The sequence below is a fragment of the Acartia tonsa genome, chromosome 6 (assembly GCF_053477335.1).
Source record: "Acartia tonsa isolate MP-2025a chromosome 6, ASM5347733v1, whole genome shotgun sequence".
Classification (NCBI taxonomy): domain Eukaryota; kingdom Metazoa; phylum Arthropoda; class Copepoda; order Calanoida; family Acartiidae; genus Acartia; species Acartia tonsa.
In genome coordinates, this window is record NC_137265.1 from 27,512,228 (window position 1) to 27,534,482 (window position 22,255).

Genomic DNA, 22,255 nt, shown 5'->3' on the forward strand with positions numbered 1-22,255 from the left:
AATGTATTAAGCGAAGCAACTCTATAATCAAGTCCTAAAAATGTAAGTATGTCCATAAAAATTTTCCTGTATCAAGCAGTTTTTCAACAAATTTACTTATAATTTTGCTTTGACTCTTATAAATTTATATTATGATAATTAAGTTCTAACACTATACAAGTGTTAATGTCCGTTTGTCCTACCGTTTCAGTGCTTCGCTTTTATGGATGTTGTCATCCTTGTTCTTTTCTATAATTAGGGTCGGTCCGTCCGTCCGTACGTCCGTCCGTCCGTAACGGATAGCTTTTTTCATTAATTTAGGCATGTTAGAATTGTCCTATCGATTTCAAATTTTGCATGGTGATTCCTTTAGTAGTTAGGTACGATTTAGAAAGCGTAGCAACTCTATAATCATTACCAAAATGTCCGTACGTTCATTTTAAACATGTTGATTTTTTTACTTTTTTAACAACAAACTTTTATGTGAACTAATCATCTGATTGATCTGATTTTTGGTATATTGATTCCTGGGACAACAAAGTATAATGTAATAAGCGAAGCAACTCTATAATTAAGTCGTAAAAATGTAAGTATGTCCATAAACATTATCCTGAATCAAGCAGTTTTTTAACAAATTTACTTACAATTTTGCTTTGACCCTTATGAATTTATATTATGATTATTCAGTTCTGACACTATTCAAGTGTTAATGTCCGTTTGTCCTACCGTTTCAGTGCTTCGCCTTTATGGATGTTGTAATCCTTGTTTCATTAGGACGAAGTGATGGAATTGAAGAATATTACCTAAGTATATAATAGGATAAGATATACGCTTTTACAGGAGAAAAACTGTGGCACTGGCATGGAAGTCAGAGCTGACAAAGCACAAATAGTGTTAAATTGTGTCAAAAATGATCCATGTGACGAAATAAAAATGAGGGATTATCAATCTCTTTTTTAGGGGTTTTATTTCCCACTTCTCCTCTCATCGCGGATTATTTTTGACACAATTTCAACACAATTTGGGCTTTGTCGTCAGAGCTTAATATCTTTAGGGGATAAAATGAGGGGGTTTCAAAGGTTTCGGTGAGGAATCTACTGTATTTTTTAAAATGTTGAGCAGAGCAAAATAAGGGGTTATTAAGTTTGAGGGGGGTGAACACCCCTTTACCCTCATTCTTTGAACGTCTAAGGTCACTGGTAAAATAAGGGATTTGCCGGGTTTTTCTAATAGGGTCATGAAAGTAGACGAGAGTAATTTATTTAGATTTTTCAAGATAATCATCTCTAAAACTAGTAGTTCCATTTAGGGAAGTAATTTTAACTTTTTATGTCGCGAACATGTTTTTAAGAAGAAATTCTTATTTTTACTATCGTTAAGAATCTCAACCACTGCGAGCTCTAATGAATTTTAAAAACCTCACTAAAGAAGTATTACAAAAAAATTTCAAGATTAAACATCTCTTTTTTAGGGGTTTTCTTTCCCATTTCTCCTCTCATCGCCCTCATTTTTATGACGTCATATGGCTGATATTCGAGAAACTTTGTTTAGCTACTGCCAAATAGCATTTCTAAACATATCAAAAAATTGTGAATCTTCCAGTCCATCGTTTTCCGAGTTCTTATTACGCATAGATACACACTTACACATATGCTATGGAAAGATATTTTGTCTGAAGACTTATTTTGCTCCCAAACTAACAATTCATGTATATATCTTATTTTTTTTCTTTTTCAAAAATATAATGCTTATTGTTCTTTAAAAGTTTTAATGCATGATTATTTTCAGACACTATGATGTAATTCAGATTCAAAATGTGTAACTGTAGAAGTATAAGATAGTACATATTACTGAACATATTATACCAATTAAAAGTTAACTATTAGATTATAAAAAACACTGAAGTGATTAGATATTTGAATACTTTTTATTAGTTTTTAGAAAGTTTGTTAACAGTTGTCAAGATGAAAACACCGAGAAGTGGATTTCTTTTACTGGTAAGTGCTTTGAAATTATGACTAACGGCTTGACGGACAAATAGAAATTAAACTATACTATGTATTATAGACCAGGGGCGTCCAAGTTTTTTATTTTGGGGGGGGTAAAATGGCGCGCGAAGCGCGCCGCAAATTTTTTTTAGCCCCCCCCCCCAAAATTTTTACCCCGGGGGTAAAATTTGCTTGTGGGTTGGGGGGGGGTAATTACCCCCCCTGAAATCTGTTGGCAGGGGTAAAATTTGGACGTCTATGTTATAGACTGCAGTTTATTCGGTCAGTCAGCATTCAATATCAATGTTGAGAAATGATATAAAACAAGGCTCGGTGCTGTTTAATTTTTTTATTCGCCCATTGGAGTTGCATCTTGCGAAGCCTTGTAAATAATTGAATTGCGTGAAATAAGGCTCAAATTAAATCTTTTACTTTTTTTAATCACTTTGTTGCCATCAAATATTGTGAATCCAATTGTCTTGAGCGTTCAGACAATTTTACCTGATTAAAAAGCTAGCAGTAAAGTAATTGTAAATGACAAAGGTGAAGCCTGAAGAGCTTCTACAAAGATTTACAAGGAGGTTCATGCCAATTTAATGTATTTGTTTCAAATATAATGTCAGAAATTATAATGAACACTGAAAAGTAATTTTCTATCAATTTAGAAGGAAAATATTTGTTTGGGGTGAAAGATCAAAATACACGAAAAATGTAAACTATTTTTTTATGACAAATTATAACTTTTTACTTACGACTTGTACTTGGGGTAAAGTTTTTATCTTATTTTGGACAATACTCCTAGAGGGAAGAGGCGGGGCCGCTAGTGATTATTGAAACAATATTAGGAAATGGACAAGCTCTAAATAAATAATGATTGTGGTCAAGAAAAATTGCAAAAACCGCAATAAAAATATTTCATTTTTTAAAAGTAATGCTTTTCCAGATTAGGTTTATACCTACGCAACGGATAGATTTCATCGTTAATTTATGCACGCTAGAATCGTCCTATTGATTTTCATGGTGATAACTGTAACAGTCAGGTTTAGATATCCTAGCAACTCAATAATCATAACCAGAAAGTTTGTATGTCCATTTCAACCTTAGGAATATAGATTACTAGCTCGAATAGGTAAACGTCTGCATAAGCAAATATTCTCCTATTCAGATCCTAAAATGAAAATATTTTCATACAGGTATTTTTAAATTTTTATTCTTAGTAATATTAGCACTCCAGTGTTCGTTTGTTTTACTGTTTGGTTTGATGAGCTTCGCTTTTATTGATGCTGTCGTCCTTGTTTTATCAAAAACAATGTCATTCTATTGGATAACATATATAATACCATTATTTGACACAATCTTGTTTGAACCGAACTTATGGAGAGAAGGTACATAGGACTGTAATTGATACGGGTACCCAAAGTTTTATGAACACGATCACAGAATTGTTGGCTTTAAAAGGACATTAATCAAATCTTGATAGGGTTAAAACTATCAGTGTTCAAACTTTTCCTTCAATAATTTTAATCATTCCAATTTAAACCAGAAAAGATTTTTTTTTTAATTTTGTTTTATATGATAATAATTTAGGTTTCTATATAAAAATCAGCACGTTTTGGTTTGTTAATTATTGATATATAAAATTAATTGCATTTGTTTTTATAATGATTATTTTCATTGTCCAATAATATGAATTCATACCTCAGATATCCATTTCCATACAGAGGAAATTTAAGATTTATTGGACATGTTATTTAGAAGTTAAGATAACGAACATTGAATACTTTGTTTGGCTTCTGTATGTTGCTAAATATATGTATTATGTATTGTACATATCTATTCTTAAATCTTGCCCTTATCATAGATAAACTATTTAAGATGTCTTCTGTGTTGTAAAAAAAATATTTACCTATGTATTCTTAGATCTTGTCTTTACCATAGACATCTTTTAATTATTTAAGAGGCTTCTGAAATGGCAAAAAAAATCATCTTGTAAGACTATATGCTATGATCTTTTTCTCTATTTTAATGTTGAAACTATATAGTATATGATAACTTATTTCAATTCTACTCTTCTAAATATATTTCTCTATGTTCATGTTGAGACTATATGGTATAATATTACTTATTGCCAATTTTGCTTATCAGGAAACATAAGATGTTTTGCCACTATTTATATAACATCAATTGCTCCCCCCTTCTCTATCAATCTAACTGAAGTCTCCCTGAAAGCAACTAGTCGAGCATGTGCTCTTATATTACCTCTTATTTTGTAATAAGTGAAAATAAGTGGGAGGGGTTTCATTTGTTTCTTGATATCTTTAGGTAAGGTTAGGCTAGGTTAGGTTATATAGGTATCGGGTCTTTGTACATAAAGTTCGACATGTAATATTGCAATACCCATGTTTTGTCATAAATATGGAGGCAAATTAATTTTGGCCCCTTATCTGATTCCAAATTTAAGAATATTTTAGAAATTTCTAAAAAGGGAGGTGTACTTTTGGTATAATGGAACATGCCAATTTTTGCAAAGTATATTAAACATTCCGACATTATGTACTTAGATTTTAATCATATATCTACTTCTAATTTATGTAAGAAACAAAAGAGCTTAGAAAAGCGCAAGAAAATTCCTCTTTTTTTAAATTGCTGCCGAACTTGAATTTCAACATTTTGTACCTTTATTATTGCACAATCAGATCTCAAATAATAGAAGTAAAGATGTAGAAATAAAGATTATATTTACTATGGTTTTACACTTGCTTTGTGCTTTATAGTATTTGTATAACAGTAGACATAGCGAGAAATAAAGGAATATGAAAAAAGACTATTTATACAATAAAATTATTATGATTTTTAGTGTAATTTTTTTGTCGTGTTTGTAGTTAGGACAAACAATGTCTATGGTTTATTTTAACTTTTTAGTAAAAGAAGCCACGACTTACAAATTACCAAAATTTACGTCGACAATATTATCGACTAAAAGCTTTAATTCAAATAACCTCTATCTACCATCTAAATGTGTATATGTTTTTTTCTGTTGATAAAACAACAGCATCAAATTGAAGAAGTATACCCATCGCTTTATCCCCCATTAATGAAAAACGGAAGTGTGTGGTAAGATGTATAACGGGGCTAACTCATGGGGGGCTCTTCCCAATGGCGTGCCATCACTTACACAAAATATATACCTTATTCAAATTTTACAAATTTAAAATTAAAATCAGTGCACAAAATGTCCCTTTCAATTAACCTAAATCTTTATTTTTAGATTCCTTATATTTATATGACATGGTATGTACGTATCATAGATGGTATGTATCATAGATGCGGATATAACAGTAAGTCGAACTGACGAGACACCCTTCCCAAAACATTTTTTATGCTCTTCTTTACATTTGGTTGGAAAAATTCCTTTTATTGCCAGTTAACCTCCCCTACCATTATTTTTGTTTAGGTTTCTGATGATATAAGAGCTCCTTTCAGGGATTAAATAAAATTTCAAATTTAGTTATGTGGTGGGGGGGGGGGCGATAGTTATAGGTGATCAAATAGAAATTTAAGGGCTTCTACTTGTTTGTTCCAAAATTCTAGCTTACACTTTTACACATATAGAATAAAATTATTTAAGAAAACAAAACTAAAGTTTCATTAAAGAAAAGAGTATTAAATTTAGACAAAAAGCCCGAGTTAAGTCAATAGACGATTAATTGGTGTTTACCCCCATCTTTAATCTTCTTCTTCAGCTCTTTACTTCCTTCATTGATGAACATAAGGACTTGACAAGAGCTCTCCCATCAACCCCTTGTCAAATTGGGTTAACGTGGAAAAGTTTGAACACTTCCATTTTTATAAACTAATTAACCAATCAAGTACCCATAGTTTTAACGCCAACAAATGTGAAGACGTGTTTAATAAACTTTTTAAGCCAGTATTATTTGCAGTCCAATGTCCCCTTCCTGGCTGAATAAAACAATTTTTTTGTTGCTGCTATGTCAGATGGATGATATTGATAGTTAAAATTACATTAGTCTTTTATTTGGCCCAACCAAGCAAGATTTTTCAAGACATTGAAATCATTTTTCCTGTCAAAAAAAAGTTGACATTATATCGATATGCAATTCAATTTCAATGTTTTTTTTCGCCTACATTGCTCTAATGAGAAGTGGCCTTGACTGACACTATATCAACAATATAATGACGATATCATAACATTACATCAACACATTTTAATTTCAATTAAAAGCCCCAAAACAGACTTGATCTAATTATGGTTTAATCCTCATTAAAATTTAATTGAATTGGGAAACTAATTTGATGTCCATTCAGTCCCGCAAATCTATTATATTTTCAAATAACCCAAATTATTACACAAACTGCCTCTTTCCTCTTGTTTCATTCATATCATTACATTACCTTACCTCGAAAGAGTGGAATTCCCCTTCGATTTTGTAATCATTGTGTTCATCTAGAGAATCCAGAGCATCATCTGCTTGTAATGTGATGCGATACTCTAACAGCCAAGGATATTAGGTTAAGTAACATCCAACAGACAATCAACCCTTTGATTGCACGACCTTTGTCCTAGAAGTCCTTACTGTGCCTGATTATGGGACAAGACTTTCCCCATAATCTTACTATTTATGTTGCACACCTGACATAGCAGCAGTAGGAACTATTTTGTCGTTGATTTGGAACACTATGCGAATATGATAATATGCGGAGGTGTATGCGCACTAACTAATTTATCCTTACATGGAAGAAATATCATTTAGCCGGCTTTACAAATTTTGGAAAAGGTGTTCCTTTATACCGAATAAATATCTAAAGGGTTATTCTTTAAGATACATCAAAGCAGATACCCTTAACAGTTCTTTCGAACTACATTTTAATTACGTGACTGAAATATCTTTTTTACATCAACTTTCTTTTCAATATTGACTATTGCCCCCCAAAAACTGTATCCACATTCATATATGATTCAATAAATATAACTGTTAAAAACAAACATGATTAAAAGTAGGTAAAACAAGCAATACAGCTATTTCATCATTTTTGTGCTTTTGTAGGAATATTATAATAAAATATAACCATATAAAGATTTTTTATATTAGCTACTTGTATATACAAATAGATTTGATAGATTCAATTATATCACCAGAGATTAACCCATAACCTTCCAACCACCCCAGTGCCTCCATACCAACGTCTACTTAGTTTTCCACTCTAGCCTTTGAAAGTAATTTTAAACCCTTAACCCTTACAGATCGGGCCCCTATTCCCACCTTAATAGATCGGGGGGGGGGGGGTCATGGGTTTATCATATTGACCCCCCCCCCTCTATCTCGGCTTCTGTTACAGATAAAGGCGTAAAATTTTTTTCTGGTGGTTCATGTGTATTTTTAGAGAAAATTACTTTTTCTAGTCATAGCGATCAGGCCGCTCCTTAGCCGCTTTTTAGCGGCCAGCCGCTAAATTTTAAAACAGCTGTAGAGCGGCCAATTTTGCAGCTAGGATGACCAAATTTTAGGACGAACTTTTATTTTTCATAACAAAAAATTACTTTTTCTGATCATCGCCAAAAAACGGCAAATAACGGAAACCGCCATTTTCGGCGGTTACGGCGGTAAAACGGCGGTTGGTGGCGCCAATTAATATTTTTATCTGTTAATTATTGCTCAAGGATTTAACAAAAAAATTTATAGGTCTCTAGCTGTAATAGAAGCCACGATATTCATGATATATGTCTGTAGTAAAAGCCGGACAAAAATCGGTCATAAAGTCGGTCAGGGTGCGGTCAAACAGTCATAACACCACTTTTCTCATTCACCAAAAAAATTTTAGGTTTCTACCTTATATACAAAGTCATAATGTAGAAATTAAGATTTATTTAGAATTTTTTTTAAATTTTGGTGCTACCCAACCGACTTTGATCGGACACCACGACCGACAAAGACCAGATATCCTAATAAAATCAACTCTTGCCGACGTATAATTACTAAACTTAAAAAGTCATGAAGTCACAACTCTCTATTTTACCTACAAAAAAATGACATTGAAAAAATAGAGGGGGGGGGGTCAATATGACCCCCCCCCCGATCTGTAAGGGTTAAAATAAAACCAGACACTGCAGGGCTATCCCATATAACCTAACCTAACCGGAACAAACTTTTCTCCCGTTATTTTCAGTTTATTGCAAAAAAAAAAAAAGACAATTCGAAATATTATTGTTAGGAGATAAAATGATTATTTTGTAATATATACTTAATATAATAACGAGTTCTTTAAATCATCTATTCCAAATTAGGTTACAAATAAATTTTAAAAGTGAATTAAGGATTTATTGGCTTCATATAGCCTAGACCAAAGTTTGAATAAACCATTTGCATTTTCAATAACTAAATCTTTTAAAAGTGGTCTGAGCTGACATATCATTGTTACGTGATATCTAAAACTTCAGTTCAAAATTGCCAACAAACGGCTAACTATTTTAGTTTCAAATATCTTATTTTTCCTTGGTTTTTATAATCTTGCGCAAATAATTTAGAAAAATTTACTTCTTTTTCTGCATCATAAAACTTTAAGAAAATTAAAGTTGATAAAATCTCTTTTTAGCTATGGAAAAATACTCCCTTAAATTTTGCTAAACAGCGATGAAAAGTCACGTGTATTATGGTTTTACCGAAAGAATGTACTTTAACTAAAATAAAAAATATAAGCTTAATCTATATATATTGTCCAAACTAAAAGTATATACAACAGTGCAGCGGTTTAATTTATTTACTAGCGGACAAATATCTATAAACCCTTTCTAGAAATATAATCTAGAATACACGGAAGGAAGGCGGGTGGTTATAGATTTTCCCCAGACGATACAAGGGATTTTAACATGTAGTTTTTATTTAGAACTAAATAGTTAAATAATTGTTTACGGCAAATAAAATGGAGCAATTTTTAGTGGCGTGACAACATTTAGTTTTTTAATGGAAATATTAGAAGTAAAATTTCAGTTTCTCTCAAATGTTGTATTTTTTATTTTATTACCTGTGGCTACGCCCCTAGATGCCTGTAGTTGCACTCGATGGGGGGGGGGGGGGGGGCAGTATTTTTTAAATTGTAGTATTACCCAACTCCAAAATAGTTGTAAGCCTTGCCAGGACCTATAAGAAGCTACCCTGTATTTGTGCAATTACTGTGTGCTATGTTTGAAAAGTATAAAGAAACTAATAGTGTTAATATGGCTAGTGGAAACAGTTTTTCCTGTATAGCTTCGAAACCGATTGACACGAGTTGAATTAATACCGTAATACTGAAAAATCACTTATTTCATTGTATTACAGACAATTTTCCACGAATATTAAATTTCAGCCCCTTGGGGCTAGCAAAACTAGTTTAAGTCTTATAATATTTCATTTTAATTTCCGTGGAAATCTGTCTATAACACGATAAATAACTATTCTAGGATGAAATATCATTAAAAGATTCTTCTAAAACTATATTTCTATTGGGGGTAGTGATTTGCAATTTCTCCGCCAATTACATCTTTTCGTCTCAGTGAATGTGTTAATTTCGCAAATATGTAAGCGCAGTTACTCTACAAGTCAGGTTGTCATCCATCAATTTTTCGTTGTTCTGTAATGCTTTAGGATAAAACCATATTTGGCGCTATTCTTGTATCAGTATTCTAGTGCTAAAGATCTCACAAATTGCTTGTACGAATCTTAAAAGAACATTTATATATGTCTTACTCTTAGGTTTGTTTTAAGATATTTTTCTTACTTCTCCGCTCTCCCCAAAGCCACTATGTACCATTCAGATTCTGTAGATATAAGTTTCAGTTAGTAAACTTCTTGATTGATATAATATAAACGTAATTATCTGATTAATTAATCCTTCTCACATAAGATAATACCAAGAACACTTTAAATTCATATTTTGTAAGTTTTGTAATGAATTTGTTCTTGTTTTATCATTATTTGTTTAGCTTTACATTGATAAAATGATTGATGCTGAAAGGGTTATTTCCTTGTTAACAGGGGTTAAAAATGTCATAAGTTTTATATTTATTGCACTCACTTTTTTTTAAAGCTTCCCTGCTAAATATAATTAATCATACTTTTTACAATTTCTAAAAAATTCTTTCATTAACCAAAGAGGGTACTCAAAGGTTTTATTGATTAGGATCGAAGCATCTTATAGTGTCTATAAAAAATGAAGTGATACAAATGAAAGCCAATATGATTTTAATTGACCAATGGTATGCCAGTATGACGACATTTTTATAGGCACTATAAGCTGCTTCACTAGGATCTAAGAAACTTACCCCTACCCTAGTTAAAAAGTAGCTGCCCTACAAATAACTCAAAATTATGTAGAAGAAAAACGTTTAAATTAGAATAATAACGCCTAATTTTCAAGTGTTATTTTCTAACGTGCTAAACCTATGAACTAAAATGCACAAAAAGTGTATTATTTTTTTACAAGCTAAGCAGCGCTATAAATAATAAAATTGGTCCTTTTCCTTGTGGGCTAGCGATTTGTTTATACATACTTTTTATGGTACAATCTTACATGTTTTGACTGTATATAAAATTAAGTTAAGAGCGAACGCTAAGGTCTTACGATTAGAGGTCCATTACCCTAGGTGATTATCTTTCTTTGCATTAGAAAATTTGCAATAAATAATATACGAATTATCTCTAAATACTGTATCATAATGTGTTTCTTTTTCATCTAAAATCCAGTTTGATATTGCTACACTACTTCTGGATCTAATTGTCCCAGATTGAACAATAATTCACATGCATTAGATAAAAATCTAAATTGTTGCAGAACACTTTTGAAAGCACTCATAAATAATTTGTATTGTTTATTGTTTTTTTTCATCCTAAAAACAGGGTTGCCAACGCGAGGCAATGCGGGTGTCAACTTATTATTAAACAAAATTACCCCTTTTTAGATTACAAAGATTTGACACTCCTTTTTTAAACTAACCACAAAATGTAACAAAAATATAGAAAGTTTTTTATGCAAATGAAAAAGAAAACGTGCTTTAAAAAACCTTGGGTACCAATATAAGAACAATTTGAAACCCCTACCTCCTTGGTAATAGTGCACTTGGGGATATATCAATGGAAGAAAAAGCACGACTTCAATAGTTATTGATGAATGTGTATATCAAAATAGAATTTGTATAATTCTTTTTATCCTTTGTTATATTTATCTTTAGCTATCAATAGATATAGAATACGTGGATATTGAGACAAGGGAATTTTTTACGTCGATTTTATTTGCTAATATAGTCATTATATATTGGTTAATATGTTCCTCCATAGTCAGTGGAGGGGATGGTGTAAATTCATAAAGGGGTGGGTTTGGGTAATGTTATATTAGCCAGCTGGAAGAATAATTTTATCTGGGTTTGCAAGAATCTCTCACAATATCCACGTATTCTATATCCATTCTTGTAGAATGATATTGGGACATTACCTTGCATATTTTTATATTATTTGTTGTATACATTTGTTTTTAATACAAATCATGGGAAAAAGAAATATGAAAATATGTCAAAACAGGCAGGATAAAATTTAGGAATCTTAGACAATATTGTCCAATCAAAAGGTTGGTTCTATTTCAAATTTTTGTGCTTTTATTGTGTCAAGATAAGACTACAATCATTATCAGAGTCGTGCACCTACATTTAACTTTAAAACTGAATGTAACTGAATTAACCATGAACAGGTTTTATTTTTGTCTTTCGATAAAATGTCAGTCTACACCTGTTTTAATACAATGAATATAGTCAATATGAGAAAAAGTATTAAAATTATATGTCAGCAATTCAACTTTTTGACAGAACTGCTTTTTTATTTACAAACTTATCGCATAATTCTTGAACTTTTGATGCCTAGATAAAGAAAGAGACAGGGTATATTCAAATATATAAACAGAACACAATAACAAATGATTAATAACATTAAATTGCAAATATCATTTCCTAATAAACATTATGTAGTTTGTCATTTCTGCAATATCTTTGATATAAGTTTTATTAGCAAAGCCGCCTTATAATTATGGTATATCGTACGTCAAAAAAAAGAAAAAACGAGAATAAAAAATAACACAATATAACTTCAAATGATAAGTATTACATATGCTTTCCTCAATTACAGAATGCATTCTCTACAATTTGAGGCTTCATCCCTATCATCCAGGGACCTTGTATTCCAAGGGAAAGGGAGGGGAATGAAAAATATCCTTAAACCATCCGACAAATGAATTTTAAAAAGAATAACCTAAAACCACCCATGGCTTCAATAAAATGGAGAAAAATAATTCAGCAGTTAAAGATATCTCAACAGACACTACATCTAGAAACATGTACTCACAAACGCACATCCAGTTACTTTATCATACTTGTTGCTCCGCCCCTAGCCTCTAGAAATCCTAAATAACTTTAAAACATTTATACAACCCATTCGGACCAGCATTTTCCGATATTCTTATCTTATCCTAAAAAATAAATCCTTACTACTTTATATTTTAGGATATATGTTTAACTTAAGTTACTTTGTTACATGGATGTTGTCATCTATGTTTATACCTAATATTGTATGTGTAATTCTTGATGGGTAGAGTTCATCATTTCGCCAGTGCATCATCTAGAACACAGTAATAGTGTCTGACTGATTATGACGTAACAAAAAAAATAGCCAATGAGAGGCCACTATAAATTTTACCATTGGTCAATGACGGCCTCTCATTGGCTAATTTTTTTTGTTACGTCATAATCAGTCAGACACTAGTACTGTGTTCCATCATCTATCACATTTCTTCCCTCCCATCTTTATCAAAACTTTTGCTAGCCCTTTGTAAGAAGCTGTGCACGATGATTCCCATAACAATCAGGAACATTTTGAAAGCTTTAGCTATTCTATATTTAATAGTATCATTAATTATCTCATCATTATTAACCTATTCTGGAAGAACAATTCTTAGAACAATAAGGCATATTTCTATAGTTATATCTTATATCACATTTTTGTTCAGTCATCAATTTTAAAAGTTCTCATTTAATATTCGTTTGTCTGATCAAGGAGGGGTTGTATATATTTACCTCTGACGAGATCACGTATTTTTCCTCCTGATGTATTTTATATACATTATTGACGGGCAAAAAAGTTGAGACACACACATAGGCCCGCCAGTGTTGGTACACACATAGGCCCGCCAGTGTTGGTCTGCTAGAATTTATTCCAATATAAGTACAGTTACTCCATAAAAGTACCTTATGAAAATTAACATAAATTCACTTATGTTGTTAAATAAAAAAAAGTTACCAAAAATATTTCATAAGGTATAAAAAAAAAGTTGTCGCAAACATAGGTGTAGAATAACGAATAACTTTTTTCCAACTAGCGGCTTCTGTATTCAAAGGGTAGAGGGCAGAAAATCAGCCAAAAATCGACTTAAGATTTTAATAAAAGATTAAACATCCCGGGATCTATTTCAAGACTTTATTACAAACTAGCGGATGCGCCCCTAGCATCTAGGGGCGCTGTACTCAGATGAACAAAGTAGGCTAGGAAAAAAAGTTTAAAACCATCCTAAGACTTAAATCTAAAAATAAAATACCCTAAAACCATCACAGGACCTATGTGAAGCTTACCTAAAATGAGAACTTATTTGGTTCAGTAGTTATTGAGATCTTAAGCTTAAGGCAAAAAAAACCTTACTACTTTATATAATAGGATAGATAAAGTGAAGATTAATTTTACTGACAGCAAAATTGTAGGTAAAATGTTTTTTCATTAAAATTGCATGAGCTGTATAAAATTGTTAAATAATTCTTGAAGTCCTTGCTAACACCTAAAATCTGTCAATAAAGCTATTGATTGCTATGCATTTTATATTTTGATATGCCTATGTGTGTGAGTGTGTGTGTGTGTAAGTGTCAGGGATAAGGAATAAAGCTATTGATTGTTATGCATTTTATATTTTGATATGCTATTTGTGTGAGTGTGTGTGAGTGTCAGGGATAAGGAATAAAACTATTGATTGCTATGCATTTTATATTTTGATATGCTATTTGTGTGTGTGTGTGTGTGTGTCAGGGATAAGGAATAAAGCTATTGATATCTATGCATTTTATATTTTGATATGCCTATGTGTGTGTGTGTGTGTGAGTGTCAGGGATAAGGAATAAAACTATTGATATCTATGCATTTTATATTTTGATATGCCTATGTGTGTGAGTGTGTGTGTGTGTGAGTGTCAGGGATAAGGAATAAAGCTATTGATATCTATGCATTTTATATTTTGATATGCCTGTGTGTGTGAGTGTGTGTGTGTGTGAGTGTCAGGGATAAGGAATAAAGCTATTGATTGCTATGCATTTTATATTTTGATAAGCCTGTGTGTGTGAGTGTGTGTGTGTGTGAGTGTCAGGGATAAGGAATAAAGCTATTGATATCTATGCATTTTATATTTTGATATGCTATTTGTGTGTGTGTGTGTGTGTGTGTGAGTGTCAGGGATAAGGAATAAAGCTATTGATTGCTAGGCATTTTATATTTTGATATGCTATTTGTGTGTGTGTGTGTGAGTGTCAGGGATAAGGAATAAAGCTATTGATATCTATGCATTTTATATTTTGATATGCCTATGTGGGTGTGAGTGTGTGTGTGTGTGAGTGTCAGGGATAAGGAATAAAGCTATTGATTGCTATGCATTTTATATTTTGATATGCCTATGTGTGTGTGTGTGTGTGTGTGAGTGTCAGGGATAAGGAATAAAGCTATTGATTGTTATGCATTTTATATTTTGATATGCCTATGTGTGTGAGTGTGTGTGTGTGTGAGTGTCAGGGATAAGGAATAAAGCTATTGATTGCTATGCATTTTATATTTTGATATGCCTATGTGTGTGAGTGTGTGTGTGTGTGAGTGTCAGGGATAAGGAATAAAGCTATTGATATCTATGCATTTTATATTTTGATATGCCTATGTGTGTGTGTGTGTGTGTGAGTGTCAGGGATAAGGAATAAAACTATTGATTGCTATGCATTTTATATTTTGATATGCCTATGTGTGTGTGTGTGTGTGAGTGTCAGGGATAAGGAATAAAACTATTGATTGCTATGCATTTTATATTTTGATAAGCCTATGTGTGTGTGTGTGTGTGTGTGAGTGTCAGGGATAAGGAATAAAACTATTGATTGCTATGCATTTTATATTTTGATAAGCCTGTGTGTGTGTGTGTGTGTGTGAGTGTCAGGGATAAGGAATAAAGCTATTGATTGCTATGCATTTTATATTTTGATATGCCTGTGTGTGTGAGTGTGTGTGTGTGTGAGTGTCAGGGATAAGGAATAAAACTATTGATTGCTATGCATTTTATATTTTGATAAGCCTATGTGTGTGTGTGTGTGTGTGAGTGTCAGGGATAAGGAATAAAACTATTGATATCTATGCATTTTATATTTTGATATGCCTATGTGTGTGTGTGTGTGTGTGTGAGTGTGAGTGTCAGGGATAAGGAATAAAACTATTGATTGCTATGCATTTTATATTTTGATAAGCCTGTGTGTGTGTGTGTGTGTGTGAGTGTCAGGGATAAGGAATAAAGCTATTGATTGCTATACATTTTATATTTTGATATGCCTGTGTGTGTGAGTGTGTGTGTGTGTGAGTGTCAGGGATAAGGAATAAAACTATTGATTGCTATGCATTTTATATTTTGATAAGCCTATGTGTGTGTGTGTGTGTGAGTGTCAGGGATAAGGAATAAAACTATTGATTGCTATGCATTTTATATTTTGATAAGCCTGTGTGTGTGTGTGTGTTTCTATCTTAAAGTGTATTAACTTAATTTCTAAAATATTATCAAAACTTTTTGAACAAATATTTTATTTATAATCAAGTTTACACAGAAGATTATCTTTGCTCTGTGTACAGGTTTGTTAAATGACGCCTGTCTGTGTGGTGAGAAACCCTTGGACGAACAGACAAAAATATCTTTAGAGAAGCTGCGCTATTGATAAATATTTATTCTTTGTCTACGTCTAGTCCCCCTGAATTATATCATGTTAAGCTGTCGTTAAGAATCATCTTTTCTTGCGGTTTGACACTAAAGTGCGGTCTTAAGTTAGTTTATATCACAGTATTACACCACATTAATTAAGTATTTTTACATTGAAATATTACTGTGATGTTATTTTGTTTAAAGGACTATAGAAACCTAATATAATACACAAAGCTTCTTCAATATAAATCCCAAAAATAAAAAATTCTAAATAGCAAGATTTAATTTTACCTTATAAATTTCTGCTCAATATTTCCATAAATCTGTACGTACGTCCTCAGAAGGGAAGATATCTTAGGTGCATTACTTGTCATTTCTCGATAAATAGTGCCTATCCCCTAAAGGAGTAGAGAAATATAGCATAAAACTATCCCGAGACAGTCTGAAACCATTTCAGGAACTAAATGAAGCTTCTCTAAATTGCAAGATTTTAATCAGTTTAGAGGTTAGAGATTTTATTTTTAGACAGACTTCAAAAACCTTTCTTCTTTATGCTAGGATTGTTATGAGCTTTTTTTGTTACTTCGCTACTGTTTTGCTATTATTTAATATTATGCATTTTCGTGCGGATACTTATTCAACACTCTATGCCCATCTCTTTTTATCTTCCTCGACTTTTCCCTTTTTTATCATATGTTCTTTCCCTTTTATCTACCCATCTCCTACTTCCTTTTTCCTACCACTATTTATATCAGTAAAGTTGGCAAATTCAGTAGGTTTATATTCACTCAAGCACATTTTATACAAGGTTTTGTTATCTTTAGTTCTTATTACTTACATTGGAATGTAAACTATATTGGCATCCAATGTTTTTAAAGAATTGTTCTCTTATCAATGATTTTGATCTAGAGAATAAGTAATTAAATTGGTATACTTGTACATCAGTTTACCGGCAATTGTATTTTCCTTAACATTTTATATCATATTGAAATCGGAATCCTGAATTAGAGATCTTTTAATTTTTTTTGTTTATATTTTTTAACTTAGGGTCGTGAGCAAATACGGTGTAGGGGGGTGGTGATTATCCCCATCTGATAAAATTTATTAATCTAGGAATACCCAAAAAAAAATTCCTTTGAAATAATGCATATTTATCTATCATGATTATTCAATGAGAATCTTTAGCAGTCTAGAGAATCTTTGAACAGTTTAGAATATATGCATTTATAACTTTATATTAAACTTAATATAAACGCTTAGATAGTTAGTAATCAACTCATTGTATTCACCATTTATATACTTTATATTTAACCTAAATTCCTTTTATACCCATTTCTAACTTCCCGACAACACACGATACAACCATGGGTGTCAACACACTTCCGCAACTTGTATCATATTATCAAATTAGCAGAAATTTATATTATTACAACAGCACAAACTTCTCCTTACCCTTAACCCTTATTAACAATAAATAGAAAACAGTTCCACTATTTTATTTGCGTCTATGAAACAATATGAAAATATTATGATATGCGGCAGAGAATTCTCACCAGAGCCTTACACTATATGGAACTATTAAAATTGTTTTAAAGTTTAAATGAGGATGACAACATCCACAAAAGCGAAGCTCTAAAAATAACCCTATAACACAAAAAAAATTAACAAACTTAGGGATAAAGCACTTATAATATCAATACAAACAAGGTGTGAATAAAAAATCGACGTTATCTTGTAGAATAATTTATTTAGTAAATAACCGATATCGTTAAAATGCTTATCTCCTTAGCTTTCACGATTTCCCTTATTGTTACAGGATTCTTTATGCAAGACTTGCCATATTACTAAGGTGGAAATCACAAATATTGTCTTATTTTGCAAGAATTATGGACGATAGATTGATGTACAGTGTACATCCCTAATTATAATGAAATTATTAGTAAATTAAAATTTTTGTTGGAAAAGTTTGAACACTATTTGTTTTTATCAACCAATTAAGATTTAATTAGTTTTTATGCCAACGAATGAATAAACGTGCTTATAATAATTTTGAGTATAATTTCCAGTCTAATTTTCCTTCCCTGTCTGATCAAGTTGTATGTCAATAAACAGAAAAATAAGGTTAACAGAAATATAGAAGTAATTGATACCTTGACTTATAGATTTTCCTTATTTTATATTACTTGAATTTGTCGGTGTGCTTGAAACTTAGAATCCTCCCATTTTGATTAGCATTGAGCACACGATACAGAACTTCTAAAGACTATTTTGGTTCGTATACGTACAATCAACCCATTTTTTTTAAAAACAGCATAGACATCATACTTAATTTATTAGCCAAACAATTTGATGGCATCAATGCAGATTTTCTATGTCTAAATTTTTCGTAAGTCCGTCCGTAAAAAATAAATAAAAGAAAATGTAAAAGTAAGTTAAGATGTTGGTATTAAGATACATTTAAATGTTTTTTTAGCTAATATGTCATTTAAAAAGAGCGGCAATTGCTGACTTTTTTCTCCAAATTATGTCTCAATGTGCAAAAAAAAAAATTTTAATGCTGCCTTTTCGTAATAATTTCTGTTTTATTTTAAAATAATATGGCTAAAATGTTTAAGAAGAACTTGTTAGCTTGCCTGAACATACATTATAACTTCCTATCTAAGTATATGATTAACTTATCTACAAACATGTATAAATTCTCATACAAATAAATCTATATTAAGTGATAGGTAATACAATAAAAATATATAAGAGTGAAATATTCTAATAAGATTTAATTTTGACATGCCCCTAAACCAACATCATGGGGGGTATAACACATACAACAAGCAGTTGTTATTATAATGTCAGGGGGGTTAATACACCCCCATACATAAGTCCTAAAAACTTCCTTTGACTGGTAAATTATCTTAAAACCCCCTTTGAATATAATTTAAAGGAGGTGTAACTTTTAAACCTTTTGGGGGAGTGTAAATTAGGGTGTTGAATCCATCCCCCTTAATTTAGCAAGGGGCTAGATATATTTGCATACTGCATGCATCTAAAACAATTAGTAAAAGAAGCAATGGATGGGATCTTTCTGCAATTGGTAGTTTTTTTGAATATCCATTTGTCCCTGAATTATGGAAAATAAAGTTAATGCTTAAGTAACTGCCTATCTTCAAGGGATTCAGGAATATCTATTTGTTCATTTACAATTTCAAATAGCAGCTGCGCCCCTAACATCATGTCTTGAAAGGGGAAAAATTGAAGGACAAAAATAGCCTAAAACAATTTCAAGTGATGATGTAAAAAATGAATTAGGCTAAAACCATCCCGGGACCTCATTATAACGAAAATACTCTCGATAATACCCTGTTATAGTAATGTCAACTATACGTAAATAATAAAAAGTATTCGTGGCTGACATAATATCGACTTAGGACACTATGACTATATGCTTATGTTGACATAATAACTACATAGAAGACTCGATAAATAAAGCTATTTTAATAATGAAACTTATTTTTTAGGTATGTGCTTATGTGCTTGTTTAATATTCGATTCCTTCGACGTAGTCCTTATTCTATTTGTACAAAGATAAGCTACCAATGTTTGTATTCATCCTCGTTTAGTTTTGCTAGCTCATTTATCGTTCCCTTTTTCCAATGAAAGAGAGTTACAGTTAATTTTGAAAGACAATTATATAAATTTGGAGACAATTTTAATAGGTTTTCTGATATACTAACAATGAGAAATACATAAATACTATATAAATCCGTTTTTAGGCCATTGTACTTTGAATTTAAGTCTAAGACTTTTTTGTTGTGGGTGTAAAATTCACCCTTTTCAAAGTTTACTTTCATGGGGGGGGGGGGGGGGGTAAATTCTAAATTTTAAACGTGAAATCCCAAAAAACTTTTAATAAAGGGTATTACACCATTTTTTAGTAGTAAATATATAAATTTGAACATTATACTTATTTAGCTTCGCTTCCATCCACTATGACTGAATGAATATAATAATTACTCACAAAATATATGATATAATAAATTATTATAAATATTATATACGATTATTTTGTTATCAGATTTGTTTATAGTTTGATAATGTCTGCTTAAGATAAAAAATGAATTTAGATCCATATAAAAATGGTTGCTATACATGCCAACAAGCCCATAGATATTGAGATTTGTAAATGCTAGAAATTTTAACGCTTTGATTATATGACATAACTAGTGACTTCGCCCCTAGTATCTTGGTACGCACCAGAATATTTCATTTAGATAGGTTATTTTATATGTGGATTACCGAGTCCCCCACCCCCGCATTTTTTTGTATGAAATACCCAATTTAAAAACAGCAGGACCAACAGGTTTAATCCCTGGGTAGCACAGCCAAATCAGTTAAGCAGTTACTGAGATCTTAAGCTTTAGATTTACAAACATACATATAGATAAAAATACGCTGTAACGCATTTCTTTTTATCGACATTAGGAGCACTATCTTTTGTTAATATAATAATAGCACATAAGTTTAACAGAAATTTTAATATTTTAAGTTGATATGCCTATCCATTTGTTATTCTTTCGACATGGCTGAAAATAAATTAGATTACGGGATGATTAGTGATTACCCCTCAATCTTATTTATTTCTTATACAGAGACAAGGGATAATGTATCACAAGAAAAACTATTGATGCAGAATTTTAGCCAGTCAGAAACAATGGATGTTTTGCCTTTTTAAACATAATGTATGGACCTTGGTACCTACAAAACAGGGGTCTCCAAAAGTTATTCTGTGTGTAACACTTTTTTAATTTTGGTACTTTTTTCGGCTAAAAATGTTCTGTTGTTCCAAGCATTAATTGGAAGTTAAGTGGAAGCTCTCTATAGTTTATGTAAACGACGTCATACAACACAAATGACCAATGATAGGCCAATATAAAGTCTAAATTACCAATTGCAGGCCAGTATTCATTTTAATTGAACAATGTAGGGCTAGAATGACGTCACTATAAAAAGCTTCAGTTAAGTGTGCTAAAGTTGTAGGAAGTAGATTTGTGTGTCTAAAAAAAATTACTCTAAATAAGTCTCATGATTTTGAATAATTACAATACTAAAATCCCTTCCTGGCTGTAATGTTGGACTGGAATATCAAGTTCTGTAAATATATTATCCCTTGTTCCTGTATATGTTATCAGACTAAATTTGATTTATGTTTTCAGTTAGATTATCTTGTCTATGAGATCTTTAATATTATACCTTATAAATTCACAAGTAAGTTCGCCACTAGCCTCTAGGGGCTTCGCCCTAACGGGTGATGTGTGGTCCCTAAAAAGTAGAGTACAATCAGAAGTTGATTAAAGTCCCTCCACAGATTATGACGTCATACTATAGAATAACCAATGAGAGGCCAGTATACACTGTAAATGACCAATGGTAAAATTTATGCTGGCCTCTCATTGGTCAATTTATTGTATGACGTCAAAATCTGTGGAGGGACTTTAATCATCTTCGTACAATCATCCCAGCTTGAACCAAGATCTTAAGCTTAATACGAACAGCAAAGACAGACAAACATCGTTTTACTTTTTAAAACTATTATCTTTTCCTCAAAAGTAGAGCATAATCGGTTTAGCGGTTATCGATATCTTAAGATTTAGACAGACAGACATTGTCTTATGTTGATAAATTAACATCACCCTAACTTGGTATATATATTATATAGGTCAATATATTTTTATTAATATTCGCATCATGCAACATTAATAACATTAGTCTTTTTTTCAGCAAAGCTACTATAAACCTCGCATTGTACGTCCAGATAGATTTAAAAGAATTATAATCTTTTTACGTTATTTATGATATAAAAAAAAGTTGGTGCATAAGATGTTAAGTGCTGGCATATAGTCTACATGATTTTATAAGGTTTAAGTTAGGACACGTCAAGCTATTAAGAAGTACCCAATCTACCAATGAAAAATATATAATTTATTAAGTAACTCCGACGCTTATTAAGTATTCTATCAGGAGTGGGGACAAAACACCTAATTTAAAAATACCTAATTTAAAAATGCCTAATTTTATAAATGTCTAATGTGACAAAACACCTAATTTATAAATACCTAATTTAAAAATGTCTAATTTAAAAATACCTAATTTTAAAAATGCCTAATGTGACAAAACACCTAACTTTAAAATTGCCTAATTTTATAAACACCTAACTATAAATACCTAAGTTTAAAAATACCTAATTTTAAAATACCTAATATAAAAAAACCTAATTT

General features: G+C 31.4%; 1 protein-coding gene across 1 annotated transcript in view; it reads left to right on the forward strand.

Annotated features, from left to right (window-relative positions):
• The first annotated feature begins 1,771 nt into the window (after positions 1 to 1,771).
• Positions 1,772 to 22,255, forward strand: part of LOC145322273 (uncharacterized) — a 152,058-nt gene continuing 131,574 nt past the window's right edge. Inside the window, exon 1 of the mRNA XM_080164152.1 lies at positions 1,772 to 1,976. Within this exon, the coding sequence (XP_080020278.1) occupies positions 1,944 to 1,976 (33 nt within the window). The 5' untranslated portion in view covers positions 1,772 to 1,943. The remainder of the gene's footprint in view (positions 1,977 to 22,255) is intronic.